This window comes from Rhipicephalus microplus, chromosome 5 (genome assembly GCF_043290135.1).
Source record: "Rhipicephalus microplus isolate Deutch F79 chromosome 5, USDA_Rmic, whole genome shotgun sequence".
Classification (NCBI taxonomy): domain Eukaryota; kingdom Metazoa; phylum Arthropoda; class Arachnida; order Ixodida; family Ixodidae; genus Rhipicephalus; species Rhipicephalus microplus.
Window position 1 is genome coordinate 40746416 of NC_134704.1, and position 20339 is coordinate 40766754.

The window sequence follows — 20339 nt, forward strand, 5'->3', positions numbered from 1 at the left end:
TACGAAATGTTTAGGAGGATAGTATTAAAACATTGCAACAACAACCACAACAACCACACCTACAACAACAACAACCGCAACCACAACGACGACAACAACAACAAAACGCTGCCATTTTCTGCAGACCACAGCTAACTATATTGACATACCTTATTATTAGGTCACACTTGCATGTTATGAATGTGGGCCTTCACTAAATTTTAAAACATAGCCACAGTAACGACCATGTGCTCCAAGAAGTTGATACTGCTGACTTTGCCCCGCCGCGGTGGTCTAGTGGCTGAGGTACTCGGCTGATGACCCGCAGGGCGCGGGGTCGGATCCCGGCTGCGGCGGGTGCATTTCCGATGGAGGTGGAAATGTTGTAGGCCCGTGTGCTCAGATTTGGGTGCATGTTAAAGAACCCCAGATGGTCTAAATTTCCGGAGCCCTCCACTACGGCGTCTCTCATAATCATATAGTGGTTTTGGGACGCTAAACCCCACATATCAATCAATCGATACTGCTGACTTTAGTTCTCCTGGCAGGCGCAGTTTTCATAACTGCGACACATGTGATCTACAAAGAGATTGAGTTGTAACACTGCATTCATATTTAATATTGATGTTTTCGTCGTTATATAACACTATCTGAATGCCTGAATAAGCATTGTGAGAACAATTGTTACGAAGTGGTTCGAACTTATGCTTTAAGTTACTGTAACAAGTTTAGTTTAAACAGTTTAACATATAGCTTGGATGTCTTTCACGTTTCGCATGTGTTGAATCCTAAACTTGCACGTAACTTTTGAAATCGTGCCACCTACTGCGGGAAATCAGTGAAAGCGTATTCTTCTTAGACGACGTAATGGAGTAGTAGTGCTTGAGGCTTCCAAGCTTCTTCTAGGTGTTAGGTTACCACTATTATACTTTTCATCTCTTCACCCAACACTCTAGAAATAGTAACAATTTCGAGAAAATTTTCAAATAAACTAGACTTGAATAAGTGCGTGAAGGATAATGCTGGAATGATACTCAGTTTTTCCGGACATGATGGCAATGATGATTAGAAACTTTTTTATTTCAGGTATGAGCGCCTTGTGATGAGGTACTGTGCCATTTTCTCTGCAATTTAATCAACATAAATCGCCATTCAGTTTTTGAGCAGGCTTTTTCTGATAGAGAAGCTGTTGAGGCACTCTGAGCTTCTTCAGGATTTCCCGAGTGCACAATGACCCATGATTTTCAAGACTCTAGCTCAAGACTAATCCTTATCAGTGCAGCGTTATCACTGTTAATCATTTCCGCTTTGAAACATCCTTTCTGTTAGAGGCGTTATCTTTCCTTTACTGATGACTACAACAGAATTATGTTAATCTATTTTGACAAGTCTTAACATTCCTAATGGGCCTCACATATTACCAAAAGTAAAGAAGCCTAAGCAACATATTGCTATTTAGCATCGTAAATCGGATGCTACGGAGAGTCCAACAGACATGCGGTGGGCACCTCCACATAACACCTCTCTAAAGTGTGTTTCACCGCAATACAACGTTGCTGGCCACGTGACTTTGACCACGTGACCACTGCAACGAGCGCGGATGCCGCCAGCGACCGCCGTGCGCCGCTGGTTGCGTGTCTACGTACGCATTTGCGTTCGAGCGAGTTCAAACATGGCGACTAGCGCGAAAACAATTTGAACGGTGCTTCAAGATCGCATCACGTCGCTCGCTTGTGTCGGATACGATGAACACCTGACGTGCGGATGTACGCCCGCAGCTTCGCGGAAACTGAAGGTACCGTGCCCTCCCTCATTCGTCTCGTGCCACGTTACGGGTGTTCGTTTGTTTATGAAAGCGGTTTCTCTAGCCCTTGTGGCCACGCTTGACGCCAGCAGTATGCGCGCGCGGGGCGGCCGATGCACTTTTGAGAGTTCGCAGCAACGTCTTCTTTCTCTTCCTTCGAGATAGGACGTTCGCTTAGCGCGTAGTTGCGCGATTTGCGAGCGTCGCTAGGTTCCCCCGCTGCTACTGCCGCAGCTACGCGGCGTAGTTGTCGAAGCGGCTACTGGAGAGTTTCGTCGTTAGCCGGAATCGAAGCGACTGGTAAAACCGGTAAAACATTAAGCGTCCACGGGCTCGACTGTTGGGTCGTGCATGGCGTGCATGTACGCCGGTCGGCTTGAAACTTGATCGGCCCGTGGCCGGGCAGCGCAGCCGTTTCGTCGGCTACGCTGAGCAGACGTACTCGGCATTCGCGTGTGGTGTAGTTTTCCAAAAAAAATATATATATAAAAATTTCGCCGCATGTGTCACGGCGGCGCGGGGTCGAGCCCGGCTGTCTAGTGAACAAAATACCGAGAATTTTCGCCGCCTGTGTGCGCTTTTTAACGGCTGTGCTGCCTGGATGGATGGGACGGGCATTGTTTTGCAGGCGTTTGTTGAGCGCTCATCTCAGCTTGCGTGTGAAGGGCTCATTTACTGCGCTCCCTATTGTTGTGACGGTTAGTGAAACTGAACGCTTAAACTCTGAAACTCGCACTTCCAACCTCTACCGCCGACCTCCGGTTGAAAGGTAATCCGCTTTTCAATTCCAATCCGTATTACTGTGACAGTCGTGTTGCTCTTGTAATGTTGTATGGAAGTACGTTACTAACAAAATAATAGTTTATACCCAATAAAGTCGGCAATATATAATAGAATCGCGGTATTATATTTATTCGCACTACACTAAAGAAATACCACTCTTATGAAGTTAGCTGATAGCTGGACCCTTGCGAATCGTTCCAAAAAAAAAAAAAACAAAAAAACGACTGTTTTGAACGAAACCACACGCATTCCGTATGTGTAAAAATTTCACAGATTTCCCGGGATGATGTTCTTCGATTGGTACTTTAATAATATTGCGTTATAGTATGCGTCACATAACTTTCACGCTGTAAACATTGCAAACATTTTACTAGGTACTGCCACCGCGTTATTGACCATGTGGATACCTTCTTCCGTAACACTGTTTTTATATTTGCGTGTTTTCGTGCTAAACAAACCGACTTGGCAGACGATTGGGTCTCTCATTTTGTGGCAGTATGCAAAACATTAAATGTGTCATAGACTGGGATTTCAATGAATGCGCATGAATGGATACACCCGCTCTAGCTTTCTTTTTTTCTTTCTTCTTCTTCTTTTCATGAAGCTTTGTAAGGACTTATCAGTGTGAAGCGGAGTATAGTATGTCTCTAGCAAAAGAGGCAACATGTGCAAGCTTCTGCAAAACAGCATGAGCGTGCTCAGGTTTGTACTTCTTCCTTCCTTCCTTCCTTCCTTCCTTCCTTCCTTCCTTCCTTCCTTCCTTCCTTCCTTCCTTCCTTCCTTCCTTCCTTCCTTTCTTTCTTTCTTTCTTTCTTTCTTTCTTTCTTTCTTTCTTTCTTTTTTTCTTTCTTTCTTTCTTTTTCTCAAAACGCCCGCAATAAGACCACCTGTTTGTTTGGGTAGGCCAAGACTTCAGCCGCGTATGCGTCATTAGCAAGCAACACCAACTGCTGCGCGCTCGTATGAATCACATTAGTTCGTTGAAATTGAATGCACTGACGTTGGCACGGCTGGAGTGCTTTCAGGCGGTCTCGTCAGCTTTTCATTACTTCGAAGAATATGCATGTGCCTTTGTTGTCGCATCCAACAGGCAATCAATATCTGCTTTTGTCTGTTGTACTGAGAAAAACTGCGATTGGGTAGCGGTGGCGTGGGGCTACCGAGCCGTAATCATTTTGGTTAGTGTAGAACAATTGCAGCCAGGCTTGTCAAGTTGAAAAAGTAATTCCTTATGCAAATGATAGCTCGTTAGGTGGGAACATGAATGTATTGGGGACAGCTTTTTACTCACTGGCTGTTTCTTGCGGACAACGAACCGAGGTGCTATGATTGCGTGCAGAACAATTTCTACATCCATGTGTTGAAGTTGTTGCTTGGGAAATATTTTTTATAGTTCGGATAATCTGCAGTGCATCGTACTGCGCCGTTGCCGTAATACTCGTATCGCGGTATTATGTGGAAGCGTATGTTTCTGATAAGAATGTGATTATTGTTGTTGCCAAGGGGAGTGAGTTCACCTTCTCTCACCTTTAAATGTTTAAATTTTTCGTGTGGAGATATAAACGCACAAACACCCGTAATGGGTGTCTGTGCGCCCCCTTGCTCCGAAAAACATTTCTGGCTTACACTCTTGGTTTTGTTGAAAATGTTTGTTACACCAGATCCTAAGTGCGTTACGGAAACTGACCGCATAACACACACAACACAAGTGCTTGTGTTGTGTGTTCTTTGTAATAGCGGCTGCGCTTCCTAGCAAGATGGATCCTTACCAACTGGCCCGATACAATTGTTTATTGCATAATACGATCGTAAACGACAGCGCCAAAGTAAAGGGTGAACAGCATAGGACTTAAAGCTTCACCCTCAGAATTCGGGAAGCAATCGTAGTTGGGGTTGAGCAGATCCGACGGCTGTGCGAGCGTTACAAACACCACCGTTCCGGCGCAAACATAAGACTGCGCGGATCTCGGCAGCCGTTTCTCGCTCGACGCGCTGCGCAAAGATGGCGCCACGGGCGTGATTTCTGCTTCGTATGTGGGGTTATAATGGTTCGCAACGATTCGTAAAGAGACCACTCCGTGGTAGAGACCCTCCGCGCAAAAACACGTTTTATTAGTTCGCGTATATCCGCCGCTCACCAACCTTTGACGAGTGTTTCGTGTTCGTCAACTTTAGCTAACAAACACAGCGATATTCTAGCCACCATAACAGAGAATTAGCTCGCCAAACCTTTTACCGACATGCCACATATCCTGACAAGTGAACTTACGGTTCCGCTTTCGTGTATGATTAAATTGTTTCGCTAACCGCCGTTAAATATTTGCTAGGATGTTAAAGCCTTGTCCGCCCGTAGTAAATAGTAAGCCTCGATTTCTTTTTTTCTTATGGTACTTCTCGAAAACAAAATTGGAATTTATTAGCGCGTGAGCTAGAAGACGAAAAATTAATAAAAATGAGCTAGCCGTTAACATGATTCGGGTTAGGGAGTATCGAATGAGAGGAACAGTGGGTATGCGTAGACAAAGGGGCTCTGTAACATCTAACAACAAGTAAGTTTATACTGACAAAATAATATTTGAGAACTCAGGTGCCGCCAATTTATCCAACATTTGTTCGCCTTTGGGAGGTAAAATGAGAGTCGAAGTTTCATCATTGTTTGAACTTGCGGCGTAACTTTAGTGCCTCAAAGTCGCTCCGATGCCGCACATTCTATAAACTTCTTTTTGTTTTTCGTAATGTTCGTCACATCGACCTGATAAAGTTCTCTGAAACTTGCCACTTGAAGCCTGTCACGCCCGTGAAGAACATAATTCATTTTTACGGCTTGACATCCGTGTTCCGTGAAGGTTCTGGGGCGATTCGGTCATATATCATCGAAAGTATTCAAAAGTACACCTATCCATATGTAGACAGCGTGTCATGAATGATTACACATTTGTTTATAAAGGACAAAGCTCCCCTCGCTGCAATTCATATGCATGCCCATAGTCGTCATCCCATTCAGTGGGACTCACATCTGATATTGACTGTCTCTATTGTGTGTTATTCGCTGAGCGTTACTATTTCGCGACGTGATTAATTATAAATTCGCAGGCCTTCTGCATTCTGGTGCTAGTAATTAGACGTGGGTACAATTATTTTCAAAACGCACGGGTGCTTTTAGGGCTACGTCAAAGGCACGTCTCGGTGATAGCTTGTCTTGAGTTGCGAGTGCGGTGTAGTTTACTTATTTCTGCAACGCGATATATATTTTATTCTGTCCAACTGAAAAGCCACGCAGCAGTCGTATGCCACTTACGTTTAGAGCTCTTCACATTGTGGGAGTTCACTGACTCGGACAGCGACACCAAAGAAACCATTCAGTCAAAGATATATCTCACCATTCATGCATCACAGTGGTTTTGCGAAAGTAACTTAATTTTAACGCATTGTTGGCATTGTTGTGTGTGACCCATCGCGTTCCATGCGGCCTCCTATGGAGCGGGCGCGCTTGCGTTTGTTCATTGTTTGAAGACACACCCGGGATGATCGTGGGTTACGCCAGGATGTGGGATGGTAACTCTAGGACTTGCTGTATACAAGGCGCGCCCTTAGTTAGCACTGCTGCTAGTTAGAAAAAAAAAAAAACAACTATCCGTCCGATGTCGGGCACCTTCGTGCTTTGGTTCTCTCAGCTAACGTAATTACGATAATGATCATTAATTAACGTGAGTGTTACAGCGTTATAGAGTGCTACCACACACACGTGTGCGTTTGTGCGTGCGTGCTTGTGTGCAGGGGTGGTTCCAGAATCGTTTGAGGAAGGTGGTGGCAGGTCTCTGTGCTAATAGAGGTAGGAGTACTCCTTAGAGGTGGACTTAGCAAGTCCCCTTCATAGGGGCCTACGTTCGAAAAACTCAGGAAGAATCTAGACATTCAAAGACCCCCCCCCCCCCCGCCCCCCCCCACACACACATTTTTTTAACCTTCTAGAGTATTTGTGTGCGAGACAATGAATGAATCAATTAATCAACAAATTAATGAGTTAAACAATTGTCGCTAAATGTATATATATTTCATCCACCTCACTCGAGTGGCTGCAAGGGAGTGCCTGCTCGTGTAGTTTGGTTCATGCCAGCAAAAAAGAAAGAACGGTTGCATGTATCGTGGTAAGCTAGATTCTGCCAGCGTAAATTCCAACGCTGGCAAATCGAAAGTGACTACACCGCATAGTTGCACATTACCGAGATCACCAGCAATTTTAGGTACTTAATGCCGACTTTGAAACACAGTTTTAAAGGAGCCGTGCAACACTTCAGCATTGTGAGAAACCGCTGCCGATCGGTGGTCAAGCCTTCCGATCGAAAACGCATGAGCCGTACATTATGGCACAACACGGGGCTTCGAATTCGCTATAGATTTTCAAAGTCAGCTAGACATTGTTCCCTCTTCTTTTTACAAATGATGTCATATACCCAAATCCACGGCCATTGGACATCGTGAGCTGCATGTTTGCGAAGGCCGCCACGAGTCCGCGCGCTCGCTACCGATCACACTGAAAGTGAGACGCGCGTTCGAAGGAAAAGGAAAGAAAACAAGAAAGTGCGCGAGGTCATGACGTGCGCGTGACGTAACGTTTTCCGCCCATGCCCTCCCTCTCTGGTTGGCTTCTGGCGCACTCGTTTGAACAACAAAGAGAGAGCGTGTGACAAATCTCTGGAACTTCGTTAGTACTTCATGGATGAAAACAATTTTCGTGGCGTTGATTTGATTTATTATATGTTACTGGACGAGAACCGGCGCATTCAGCATGGTATGGCCGATGGCTATATGTTACTGATGAAAAAGCTTTATCAATTGTACGTCGGGGTGGACATAAAAAATTTCATGCTAAAATTGTAATGCACGCATTCTATATCCTCCATTGCTCTAAAATTGAATAATATTTTATGAGACCACTGAATAATTGGCCGATCCCCCACAGTGGGTATGAGCAACGCCAACTAAATTTCAAGGCCGAACGGCTGCCGCAGTGACGTCAGAGGTTGGGGGCCCAGTTGCCCAACTGAGCATGCTCAGTAAGACTTTTTTTTCCACATCTTTTATTCGGCCCAATCTAGCCGCAGCAGCTGCGACAGCGGGAGTGTTGGTTCTCCTAAAACGTGAACGAAACACAGGCTTTCCGCCGCGTTCGCGGCGTAACTGGGCCCCACCCTCTGACGTCACTGCGGCAGCCTTTCGGCCTTGAAATTTAGTGGGCGTTGGTGTGAGCCACAAGAGAAGGTGAACGAGAACAAGATTCGCGATGCAGTACACTTTTTCAGTGATGCCATTTGATGGTTACTTGAAAAAAAACGGGTTGCAGGACGCTTTTAGATCAGGACTGGGTGCCCACTCGGGCACCGCTGCAAGGGAGTATTCACACACCTACACCTTCACGCATTTAAGTATAGCACAGCCGGGTTATTATTTTCTTTTTGCGTTATCAATTTGCGATGAGAGTACGCACACTGCACAGGAGCGGCGCCAAGATTTTCTACGCAGGCTCCAGGCCGTCGTTTCATTTCGTACATCCTGCATTCATTTGTGCTACTCTGGTATGGCGCCATCACAGCGCTGGATTTTTCGCCATTGCCGTGTGGCAGTCGTGGCCGAGTGGTTAAGGCGATGGACTCGAAATCCATTGGGGTTTCCCCGCACAGGTTCGAATCCTGTCGGCTGCGTATTCCTGGGAAAGAAAGAAAGAAAGGTATGTAGGTAGGTAGGTAGTAATAGTAAACATTGATTTCTTTTCTTTTTTTGGTACTTCTCGAAAACAAAAATGGAGTTTATTAGCGCGTGAGCTTGAACACTAAAAATTAATAAAAATAAGCTAGTGGTTAACATGATTCGGGCTAGGAAGTATCGTGTGAAAGGAACAGTAAGTAAAAAGAGGCTGTGTAACATCTAACAACTAGTAAGTTTATACTGACAAAATATTATTTGAGAACTCAGTTGCCGCCAATTTATCCACCATTTGTGCGCCATTGGGAGGTAAAATGAGAGTCAAAGTTCCATCATTGTTTGATCTTGTGGCGTAACTTTAGCGCCTCAAAGTCGCTCCGATGCCGCACATTCTAAAAACTTCTTTTTGTTTTTCGTAATGTTCGTCACATCGACCTGATAAAGTTCTCTGAAACTTGCCACTTGAAGCCTGTCACGCCCGTGAAGAACATAATTCATTTTTACGGCTTGACATCCGTGTTCCGTGAAGGTTCTGGGGCGATTCGGTCATATATCATCGAATGTATTCAAAAGTACACCTATCCATATGGAGACAGCGTGTCATGAATGATTACACATTTGTTTATAAAAGCACAAAGCTCCCCTCGCTGCAATTCATATGCATGCCCATAGTCGTCGTCCCATTCAGTGGGACTCACATCTGATATTAACTGTCTATATTGTGTGTTGTTCGCTGAGCTTTACCTTTTCGTGACGTGATTGATCATAAATTCGCGGGCCTTCTGCATTCTGGTGCCGGTAATTAGTCGTAAGTACAATTCTTTTCAAAACGCACGGTTGCTTTTAGAGCTACGTCAAAGGCGCTTCTCGGTGATAGCTTGTCTTGAGTTGCGAGTGAGTTTTGGCTTTACTTATTTCTTCAACGCGATATATATTTTATTCTGTCCAACTGAAAAGCCAAGCAGGGTTCGTATGCCACTTACGTTTGGAGCTTATCGCATTGTTAGAGTGCAATGGCTTGGACAGCGACACCAACGAAACAATATCAGTCAAAGATATATCTCACCATTCATGCCTCACAGTGGTTTTGCGAAAGTAAGTTAAGTTTAACGCATTGTTAGCATTGTTGTGTGTGACCCATCGCGTTCCATGCGGCCTCCTATCGAGCGGGCGCGCTTGCGTTTTTTCATTGTTTGAAGACACATCCGGGATGATCGTGGGTTTCGCCAGGATGTGGGATGGTAACTCTAGGACTTACTGTATACAAGGCGCGCCCTTAGTTAGCACTGATGCTAGTTAGAAAGAAAAAAAAACAACTATCCCTCCGATGTCGGGCACCTTCGTGCTTGTGTTCTCCCAGCTAACGTAACTACGATAATGATCTCTAATCAACGTGAACGTTACTGCTATAGAATGCTACCACACACACGTGTGTGTTTGTGTGCGCGTGCTTGTGTGCAGGGGCGGTTCCAGAATCGCTTGAGGGAGGTGGTGGCAGGTCTGTGTGCTGATAGAGGTAGGAGTACTCCTTAGAGGTGGACTTAGCAAGTCCCCTTCATAGGGGCCTACGTTCGAAAAACTCGGGAAAAATCTAGGCTTTCAAAGCCCCCCCCCCACCCCCACACACGTTTTTTTAAACCTTTAGAGTGTTTGTGTGTGAAACAATGAATGAATTAATTAATCAACAAATGAATGAGTTAAACAATTGTCGCTAAATGTATATATAGTTCATCCACCTCACTTGAGTGGCTGCAAGGGAGTGCCTGATCGTGTAGTTTGGGTCATGCTAGTAAAAAAGAAACAACGGTTGCATGTGTCGTGGTAAGCTAGATTCTGCCAGCGTAAATTCCAACGCCGGCAAATCGAAAGCGACTACACCGCATAGTTGCACATTACCGAGATCACCAGCAATTTTAGGTACTTAATGCCGACTTTGAAACACAGTTTTAAAGGAGCCGTGCAACACTTCAGCATTGTGAGAACACGCTGCCGATCGGTGGTCAAGACTTCCGATCGAAAACGCATCAGCCGTACATTATGGCACAACACGGGGCTTCGAATTTACTATAGATTTTCGAAGTCGCTAGACATCGTTCTCTCTTCTTTCTACAAATGATGTGATATACCCAAATCCACGGCCATTGGACCTCGTGAGCTGCATGTTTGCGAAGGCCGCCACGTGCTCGCACGCTCGCTACCGATCACACTGACAGTGATACGCGCGTTCGAAGGAAAAAAAAAAAACGAAAACAAGAAAGTGCTCGAGGTCATGGCGTGCGCGTGACGTAACTTTTTCCCCCCATGCCCTCCCTCTCTGGTTGGCTTCTGGCGCGCTGGTTTGAACAACAAAGAGAGAGCGTGTGACAAATCTCTGGAACTTCGTTAGTACTTCATGGATGAAAATAATTTTCGTGGCGTTGATTTCTCTTATTACATATTACCGATGAAAAAGCTCTATAAATTGTACGTCTGAGTTGTCATCAAAATTTCACTCTAAAATTGTAATGCTTCATTCTATATCCTATATTGCTCTAACATTGAATAATATTTTATGAGACCACTGAATTATTGGCCAATCCCCCACAGTGGGTATGAGCCACAAGAGAAGGTGAACGAGAACAAGATTCGCGATGCAGTAAACTCTTTCAGTGAAGCCATTCGATCGTTACTTGGAAACGGGTTGCAGGACATTTTTAGATCTGGACTGGGTACCCACTCAGGCACCGCCGCTAGGGAGTATTCACACACTTACACCGTCACGCATTTAAGTATAGCACAGCCGTTGTATTATTTTCTGTTCGTGTTATCAATTTACGATTAGAGTACGCACACTGCACAGGAGCGGCGCCAAGATTTTCTACGCAGGCTCCAGGCCGTCGTTTCCTTACGTACGTCGTGCAGGCATTTGTGCTACACTGGTGTGGCGCCATCACAGCGCTGGATTTTGCGCCTTCACCGTGTGGCAGTCGTGGCCGAGTGGTTAAGGCGATGGACTCGAAATCCATTGGGGTTTCCCCGCACAGGTTCGAATCCTGTCGGCTGCGCATCTTTTTTCGTAATTTTTCTTTTACGTTTTGTTTTTCTCTTCCACATTCTTACTTGAGCTGTACTTGCGACAATTTCTTTCTTTTTTCCACAACGTCTAAATTTTCATTTCTTGTTCACCACGTCAATTTGTTACGTTTCCCTCGTGAGGAATCCCTCTTATAATCATGAAAGGTGGAGATACAGAGATACCCTGAGCATTGTGTGAATGAATAAACTATACTGTATACCGAGCTGTTGATGTACGGCCACGCAATTCCTGGAAGTCGTCATCTTGTGCTGATAGCGCAGTCCTAACACCACTGGTATTTGGTTCCTGGGGTAGGTAGGTATTTAGGTAGGTAGGTAGGCAGGCAGGTAGGTAGGTAGGTAGGTAGGTAGGTAGGTAGGTAGGTAGGTAGGTAGGTAGGTAGGTAGGTAGGTAGGTAGGTAGGTAGATAGGTAGGTAGGTAGGTAGGTAGGAAGGAAGAAAGAAAGAAAGAAAGAAAGAAAGAAAGAAAGAAAGAAAGAAAGGAAGGAAGGAAGGAAGGAAGGAAGGAAGGAAGGAAGGAAGGAAGGAAGAAAGGAAGGAAGGAAGGAAGGATAGGACGTAAAATAAGATATATACTAACAGATAGCAAATAAGGAGAAAAACGAGACGGAAAAGTGCCGCAGTGGTGCGTCGAACCAACGACCTCGTGCTCCTGAGCTCGCTTTCGTTATCAGTAGCGACTAGCGAGTTGCGTGGAGAAATGGCACGACGGGTGGCGCGTTGGGCGCGCTCGCGGGCGGCTATAGATGTTCTCTAGCGTCATGGCGTGGTCGCGCGTGGTTATCTCGGAATTCAGGCGCTTTGTAACTCTTCTGATTGATTGATATGTAGGGTTTAACGTCCCAAAACCACCATATGATTAGAGACACCGTAGTGGAGGACTCCGGGAATTTCGGCCACCCGGGGTTCTTTAACGTGCACCCAAATCTGAGCACACAGGCCTACAGGATTTCCGCCTCCATCGGAAATGCAGCCGCCGCAACCGGGATTCGATCCCACGACCTGCGGGTCACCAGCCGAGTACCTTAGCCACTAGACCACCGCGGCGGGGCGTAGCTCTTGTGCTTCCACTGCAAGTTTGTTTTGGAGCTTCAGTGATAAAAGAGAGCACAAACGTCAATTTTCTCGCTGCCGCGGCAGCGTTTGTGAAAGAAGCGTGCTGTTCACACACGAAGCAAGAATCGCGACATGTGTTCGCGCTCGTCCTGCGTATACCTGTGCGTTGATTTCATGCGTTTTTCTTTCTGTTTGAGCAGCGTGCTTCAAGTGTCAAGCTGGGACAGTTGTTATTCCTCGCTCGTCTTGTGTATGTTCATAGTGGCAATAAGAACGCATAAACTGGCAAGAAACGATTGACAGTTACACGCTCTTGTTACCACTACGTTCAAAGTACAAACTCGCCCACATTTCAGTGCTTCTAAACCTGTGTGTGATCACTTCGCGTGCGTGCTTCCAGCTTGAGGTGTGCGCTGCTACTTTCCAGCTGCTTGCCGTTCTTCTTCTTCGCGTGACATTGTGATTTGTTGCTGTAGCGTTCATTTCTTCGCCTTTGTGGCAGAACAATGTATAATGAACGCTCAACTACCTCTGCGAAGACACATTTCATTTTCGTGTATTAACGATTCCTAAAAAGGCGGATTAGTCATGTCTTTTTTTTTTCGAGTTATTTGAAAGCTGAATATTCTCATAATATTACCTTGGCTTTTACGTCCTGAAACCGCGTTATCATTTATGAGGAACGCCGTAACGGAGGGCTCCGGATATTTCGACCATGTGGTGTTTTTTTAACGTGCACTGGACATTGCGCACAGCCCACGGGCCTCTGCCACTTCCTCTACATTGAAATGCGACCGCGGCAGCAGGCATCGAACCCGCTACCTTCGGGTCAGCAGCCGTGCACCGTATAACCAATGATCCACCGTGGAGTTCAGTTCAATATTCGGAGAGGCACCGAATGTTTTTTTTTTTTCGTTATGATGCATATACAGTGGAGTGGTTGGCGGTGTTGAAGTAACGTCAAACACATTATCACACTCTGTCCTCCGAGGCACGTAGTTTCGTTCGTTACGGCACTCGTTCTTCTTCCATCTGCGACCGGGCTCTCGATAAGTTTGAATTTCCCGCTTCATCTCGTCGAGCGCCGCTTGACGGGCACCTGCCGCTAGGAGAGCAGGTGTGACGAGAATCTCTCGTAGCGAGGGCGACGAATATGAAGTAATCAAAAAAAAAAAAAAACGCGAAGAACGAGAAGGCGCGTGCGCGCTCCGACCGCCTGCGCTTCCTCGGCGCACCAAGAATGCACCGCACTGCAAGCGCGGGACGGGGATCTCGAAGGACGGCACGTGACTCATGTTTCGGTCACGTGACGCCGATTTCATCGTGATGGCGCGGCGCGCCCGCCGGCTCAGCCGGCTCCTGTCCGACCGGGGCGATGACGTTCTCCGGGCGTCGTCTGCGGCCGCCGCAGGACAGGCGAAGGCGCACAGGCCGTCCTCGTCTGTGACCCGACGAAGAAGGCGGCGTTGTAAGCGCGCGCGTGGTTGGACTGACGTGCAGCATGTGTAGTGTTGTTGTTGTGACCGGACGGCCGACGTCAACATGGGTTCGGATCGACTCTACAAGGAGATTTGGAACCGATTTACGGTGAGGAACGCATTTATTTTCTCGCGGTCGTGTCTGCGCGGAGTTTGCGCGACCGGTTTGGGCGCGGAGAAACTTTTGCAAGGGGCGGGAAGTCGGGGGTCCCCGGGTGGCTGAGCCGGTTTCGGTCGAGTTCGGCGCGGTTTGTCGCGGCCGTTGGTGATAGCAACTCGAGAGGGACAGCAGCGATCTGTATCATACCATTCGTTTTAAGAACGGAAAGGCGACATATCACGTGCTTTTTTTTTTTCTTCTAGATCGTGCGTTTGCCCAGAATTTGTTTCTGGCCTAGCCAATTTGTTTAGATGTTTTGCCGGAGTTGGAGAGCATCACCGAAATGTTCCGTGTTTTTCGGTTGAACAGAGCTTCGCACATCGTAGGACTTGGAAATAGTTAACAGCAGCAAAAAGGTGGCCCTAATTTACACATTAGAGAATTATCAAAACCAGAAAGTTGTTGTATAGCTCCGATGACAGTTATTTTCGAAGCAGAGCCTATTGATTATACGATTACAATAGACTATTAATAAACGGAAATCTCTTTAACGAAACGAATTCCCCTAATGTGATTTGTTTCACATTTGAATTCTACACCACTGTTCCTATCTAAGCAAACGGAACTCATCTTAAAACACATCTTCTTGGTCCCTTCAAGTTTCCCATTGACGAGAGCTTTCGAAGTTTCGTAAAGCTGCACCTCTTCGACATGGGTGCACACTTCACGCGTAAAACGTCGAATACTGTTTCAGTGAGACTCCGTACTCAGCGTACCACCCGCCCCAGTGGTCTATAGTGGTTACGGGGCTCTCGACTGCTGGCCTGCAGGTCGCGGGTTTGAATCCCGGCCGTGGTGGCCGCATTTTCGATGGAGGCGATCGATGTTTGAGGCCCGTGTGTGGTTACCGTTAGGTGCACGTTAAAAAAAAAAAAAATCTGGGAGCCCTCCACCCCGGCATCTCTCATAATTGTATAGTGGTTCTTGGACGTTAAATCCCAAGTGATGTACTTTCCTCAGCGTAACGGTTCTTGAACGGACGCGCATATTGTTGACACCAAAATTTTCACCGTCGTCGCTTACGATGGTTGGAGGGTCATTGTTAACTCTCAGTTCGTTCGGACGAGTTTCGAGCCCCGCATTGTTTTATAACAGGAAACTGTAAACGTACAGGGCCGGGTGTGCTGCCTAGCGATTCTTGTTTTTCTTCTCGTGCCCTCGCGCTTCGGCGTTTGCAGAGCGGACAGGTGCTCGCACGGTGTAGAGGCTCGATGCGTCGCCCACGCATGCACTCTGAAAACGACAGAGCAAAAAAAAAAAAAAAAACGAAGGCAAACAAGAAGGAAATGTTTCTGGGTCCGAAGCCCCAGTTTCTCCGTAATTGCGTTCCCATTCATCGCCGCGTTCCACGTGCAGCTACGCGCCCAGCGTGCCATGTGAATGGAATGATTTGTATCTCCGACGGAAAGGCATGCAGGTATTCTGCACGCGTACGCGTTGAGAATGTTTCCGGCAAGGAGCTCCCAGCAGTTTTGCGTCGTGTTGCCGGCCAAGTTTGCGTCTTGTCTATAGAGCATTGTTGAGTCTTGTACTCTTGCCTTTTACAGTTATTGTTTGATGTTAAATTCCGTTGTGTTCTTGTTAATTTTCTTAACTTTATTGTTTTATCTGTTTGCATTGTATTTTTTCACTTCGTGTGTATTCCTTGAAAACTATTGTGCCCTTTTTTTTTTGATAGCACGTATCAATGTATCACACCTGCTATGGTCTCTGCTTGAGACTGCAGTATCAATAAATAAATAAATAAATAAATAAATAAATAAATAAATAAATAAATAAATAAATAAATAAATAAATAAATAAAAATAATAAATTAATAAATAATTTATTATTTTATGCTTCTGCAGCCGTGAACAGGCTGCTGAAGCACTGCAGCCTGTTTACGGCTGCAGTGCTTCAGGTTTCTTTTTTTTTCGTTATCTTTTTTTCACTGCCTTTTCGCGTGCGCAGTTGCATCGGGTTACGTTATTCGCATTTGTCAGTGACTGGTCAAGGCCTGCAGCAGTGTTCAGATTACTCTCTCTCTCTCTCTCTTTGATTGTCCCGCGTGCGACACTGGGTAAATATGGCAAAATGCTGCAACGCCTGGTCGTTAGATTTGTTTTTTTCCCATTCATAATGTGGAACGTGTGTGTACTGACGGGCGAGCGTCGTTTCTTCCCACGCTGCAGTGGCCTTGTGGCGTGACGTTGTGTTTGTTATATAGTTAAGGAACGCTGTACGTTTTTTTTGTATGTTAGTCAGTTAGTCAGCAATCTTCCGATTTCGGGGGTGGTTCTCCTGCTTTGGCCACACTGCAGTACGTGTTGAAATGAAGCTAATTGGGAGAGCAAGTTATAATGAAACGACCCGCGAAAATACAATGCGGGGGTGCCTTGAGTACATACATACACATATAAGTTTCTTTGGGTATTTGGAGCAACTTCCCAAACTGTGAAGGTTTACTAGCAGTGTTTTGTGGTACTTATGGGATTATTGCTATTGCTTTTGAGGCCGTTACTTAAGGGCTAACAAAAAAAAAAAAGAAGCCAATGGCAGAGAAATGATCGGTTGATATGGAATTGGCGCTCAATTAAGGGTTCTTATAAGGATGGGTTAGTTCGTTCATGGACATTAATAAGTGACATCTGGGGTTCGTAATCCCAAAATTATGACATGAATATGAGAGACGCCGAAGTGGTCCGGTTTCTTTTTTTTTACCATGCATTGACCTCTAGCATTCCGCGTCCATAGAAATGCGACTGCCGCGACTGGGACCGAATCGGCGACCTTCTATCGGGTCTCAGCAGACGGTTCACAAACGTCATAGCCGAATTGCACTAAATACAGGGCACCGAACGCATAGAGTACATCACTGTGTCCTGTGTGATCACTGTAGCGAATTCAGTGCTATTCGGCCATAATGTAATAATAGTCGTGACGTTAAAAATGAATTAATTCATCATCATCGACAAAGGGTGGGACGGGACAGAGGTTAACCTCCTTTTACCCCCGCCTCACCCGAAGGAAACTGCGGGACACTTAAAGATCATTCATTCATTCATTCATTCATTCATTCATTCATTCATTCGTTCGTTCATTCATTCATTCAGTTTAGCACACGTATATAGTCAACAAAGGTGCTTTGAGGGGCACCGTCAACTGTTTTCATAAGAGGGACAAAGATAGCGTTCGCGTTATTTACGTTACATAAAGTCTCAGTATATAGCGGATATCGCGTTGCTCCGTCCCGATTGAGACTGATCGCTTGTGTCACACCGAGACATGTTAACCACAAGATCAGCACTGGCTTGTCCGAGTAGTCTTTCCTTCCAAGGACCTATAGCGCGACATCGCCGATTAGCGCGATGTGAGCAGGACATGGACGATAGCCCCGCTTGCAATAGGGCCAGTTTGTTCAGCTGGTGGGGGTGGGGGAGAGCAAGGAAATGCAGGGAAGCTAACGAAACGCAAATTCTGTTCGCTACCCTGCACTGGGGGAAGGGATAAAGGGGCGAGAGAGAGACAGAAGGGAGAGGTAGACAGAATCTCGTGCACACTTGGGGTAGCACATCACCTCTACAGCAGCGATCACTCAGGCCTCTTGAATTTAGGCATTTCGGTAACGTTTTCATTGTCTTCTGCGCCTTCGAGGCACATGTCCTTGAACCTTTGTTAAAGAAAATGATGGCGAGTCGAATCGGTTCAGAAGCATCTGAAGTGGGCATGGCCGAGTGCCATATATAGCCAGCGCAGTTGCACAGGGCGTGTTCAATTGTCTCTTCGGTTTCGCAGATTTCGCATGTGTCCTGAACGGGCCGATACACAGTGCATCTCTGTTGTGTGGTACGTGAAGCCGTTTTAGAAGGCAATGCCTACCGAGTGGCAAGGGTAAACTAGGCCAGCCTTAGAAGATGTGGTAAGATAACACAAAGGAAATATGAACGTCAAGAGCCTTGAGGTGTAGAGTGGACGGCTGATATAATGAAGTGGAAGGAAGGCTCTCACGCTGATAAGACGGACGTGAGGCAAGAAGGGCATGGTTGTCGGTTGTGACGCGGTGTTGGTTGTGTCAGCTGCGTGCTTTCACAGAATGACTCGTGTGCAGTGTATAACGTGATTCATTGTATGAAGTGTTGCTACTGCGTATGTTCGTGGCGCTGGTCTGAAAAGTAGAGCAGTCGTGGTTGAGAACAGAAACATCAAACCGTTCGGCCAGTCACAAGCAAAACTTTTGAACGGTGGCAGCTCTGTTTTATTCAATTCAGTTAGATTCAGGGACGTTCAGGCGTTACAGAAAATGAGTGGATGACAACAGTCAACAACCACTTACAAACGTACAAGAACAACTTGCCGTTCAGTACATAGCTGACGACAACTTGCTGGCTTGAACATTGAAGAATCTCGGATGTAGAGACGATGTAGGCTGAAAGGCGATACACGTCACTGTTTGTACCAAGAAAAAAAAAGTAATAGAAGAATGAACGATTCGGAATAGAGGTTAGTCCTTAATAACGGAGCACCAGCTCTGTGTTCGAGATCTACATGCGGCGGTAAGTATAGTTGTGAGTTTGAAATAATGTAGCGTATAACAATTGGTGGGGCTTATAACGTCGCAAACGCACGACGTGGTTATGAGGGGCGACGTCAGTTGGGCATGTTGGTGTAAGTTCTTGACGAACAAGGGCTGCTATGTACGAAGACTTAGAAAGGACACAGGAAGGTTATGAGGGATGCCGTAAGGGATGGCTGTGGTCCGACCCCCGGGAGTTCATTCGGGCGCCCAAATCCAAGTGTGCACGCGGGCCTCTAGCATTTTCGCTCCTCTGAATTGCAGCCTGCGAGGCAGGGCTTCGATCAAGCGAGTTTGTTAGAAATATTATCTATTTTCTTTATTTGCTTGTGCGTGTGTTTGAGAGATAGATAGATAGATACATACATAGATAGATAAATAAATAGATAGATAGATAGATAGATAGATATATAGATGGATAGGTAGATAGATAGATAGAGAGAGAGAGATAGAGAAAGAGAGAGAGAGCGAAAGAGAGAGAGATAGAGAGAGAGAGAGAGAGAGAGAGAGAGAGAGAGAGAGAGAGAGAGAGAGAGAGAGAGAGAGACGGAAGTGCCGCTTACAGTAGCCTGCAGTTGCATTGAGTAGCTCAACAGCCACTATACTAATAAAAATGCGCGTGCCTTGTGGTGTTTATGGATCGGGATTTTTCGCAACGAGCGGTGGTGACTCAAGGGGAACAGAGGCAGTGGCGCCGCCGTGGACGATGACATCATCATCGAGATAGCCGTCTCTTCTCTCTTTTTTTGGCCCGGAGCCGCCAGCATGCAGCGAGGCGGGTTGCTGCGGCGGTTGATTGAACCTCCTCGCGTCGTGCTCGGCGGACGCGCATGGTCAGACCCCTCTCGCACCGGCGATGACCGCACCGGAAAACAAAAGAGCCCGTAGAGGAGACCGCGATCTTTCATCCAGGTCGCGTGCGATGTATGTATACGTACGTATACGCACGCAATTCACGGGCAACGCCCTCGCCTCGCGCCCGCTCTTCTGCGATGGCGTATGCGCCAATTAAATCGCTGCGAGCTCTTTCGATTCGTTAAAACGATGCAGTGCTATTAAGGTCTCAGTAGCCGGTGAGCGTTTGGGAGTTACGTTCACCGAGACGCCGTTTGTTCCGAATGTACTCCACTTGCCATTGGTCTGTGTTCGCGTGTTGTGGAGACGTGGCGGCCAATCACTTGTCTTTACAAGCAGGGAAACTCTGTCATTAGACAAAAAAAAAAGAATAGTAAGGAATACCATTGTCGTGCCCATCTGTCGCGGAAACGTGTACGTGACGTTCGTGTCCAGGTCGACCCTAACGGCGTATTCGCTAAAAAAAGGTAGTAGGAATAGTCCCATGGATGCCAGGACATCGAGTAGTTTTCACAGTTTGAAAACGAGGCCAACGGGCTAGCAATATACGTGAGACGAGCGGCGATAATTTGAGGCGACCTTCTAGTACAATCATTTCGCACGACAAGTAACTATTGGAACGCTTTGGCTAGTATTTGAAAACTTAGCGATGCAGAGAAAAAACGTCAGCGGTAAGCCTTCCCGGAAACTGTATCATTGTCGTGAATCGTCGGGACAGTTTCCTGGAAGGTTAGTGTGGTACGAAATCGAGTACAACCGGAGTAATTACGGAAATGTTGATGATGGCACAAATCTATGACCATGATATACACGAACTGGTATAGCGCATTACGGGGTAGAAGAAACGGCCGAGCAGACCGACACAAGAAAACAAAGCGCTACAGAGGATAGCG

At 46.3% G+C, this 20339-nt stretch overlaps 1 protein-coding gene and 2 non-coding genes across 4 annotated transcripts in view; all 3 read left to right on the plus strand.

Annotated features, from left to right (window-relative positions):
* The first annotated feature begins 1617 nt into the window (after positions 1-1617).
* Positions 1618-20339, plus strand: part of LOC119174679 (uncharacterized) — a 129829-nt gene continuing 111107 nt past the window's right edge. The window contains exon 1 of one of the 2 annotated variants that reach the window (XM_037425702.2): positions 1618-1774. Coding sequence is in view for 1 of the 2 variants with exons in the window: in XM_037425699.2 (XP_037281596.2) it covers positions 13944-13988 (45 nt within the window). In the remaining variant the exon portion in view is untranslated. Of the gene's footprint in view, positions 1775-13831; positions 13989-20339 lie in introns of those variants that run through there. The other variant, XM_037425699.2, reaches the window with a different exon arrangement.
* Positions 8187-8268, plus strand: TRNAS-CGA (transfer RNA serine (anticodon CGA)). Its single transcript has one exon. It is a non-coding gene; the product is annotated as a tRNA-Ser (tRNA).
* On the plus strand, positions 11232-11313 carry TRNAS-CGA (transfer RNA serine (anticodon CGA)). The gene has a single exon. It is a non-coding gene; the product is annotated as a tRNA-Ser (tRNA).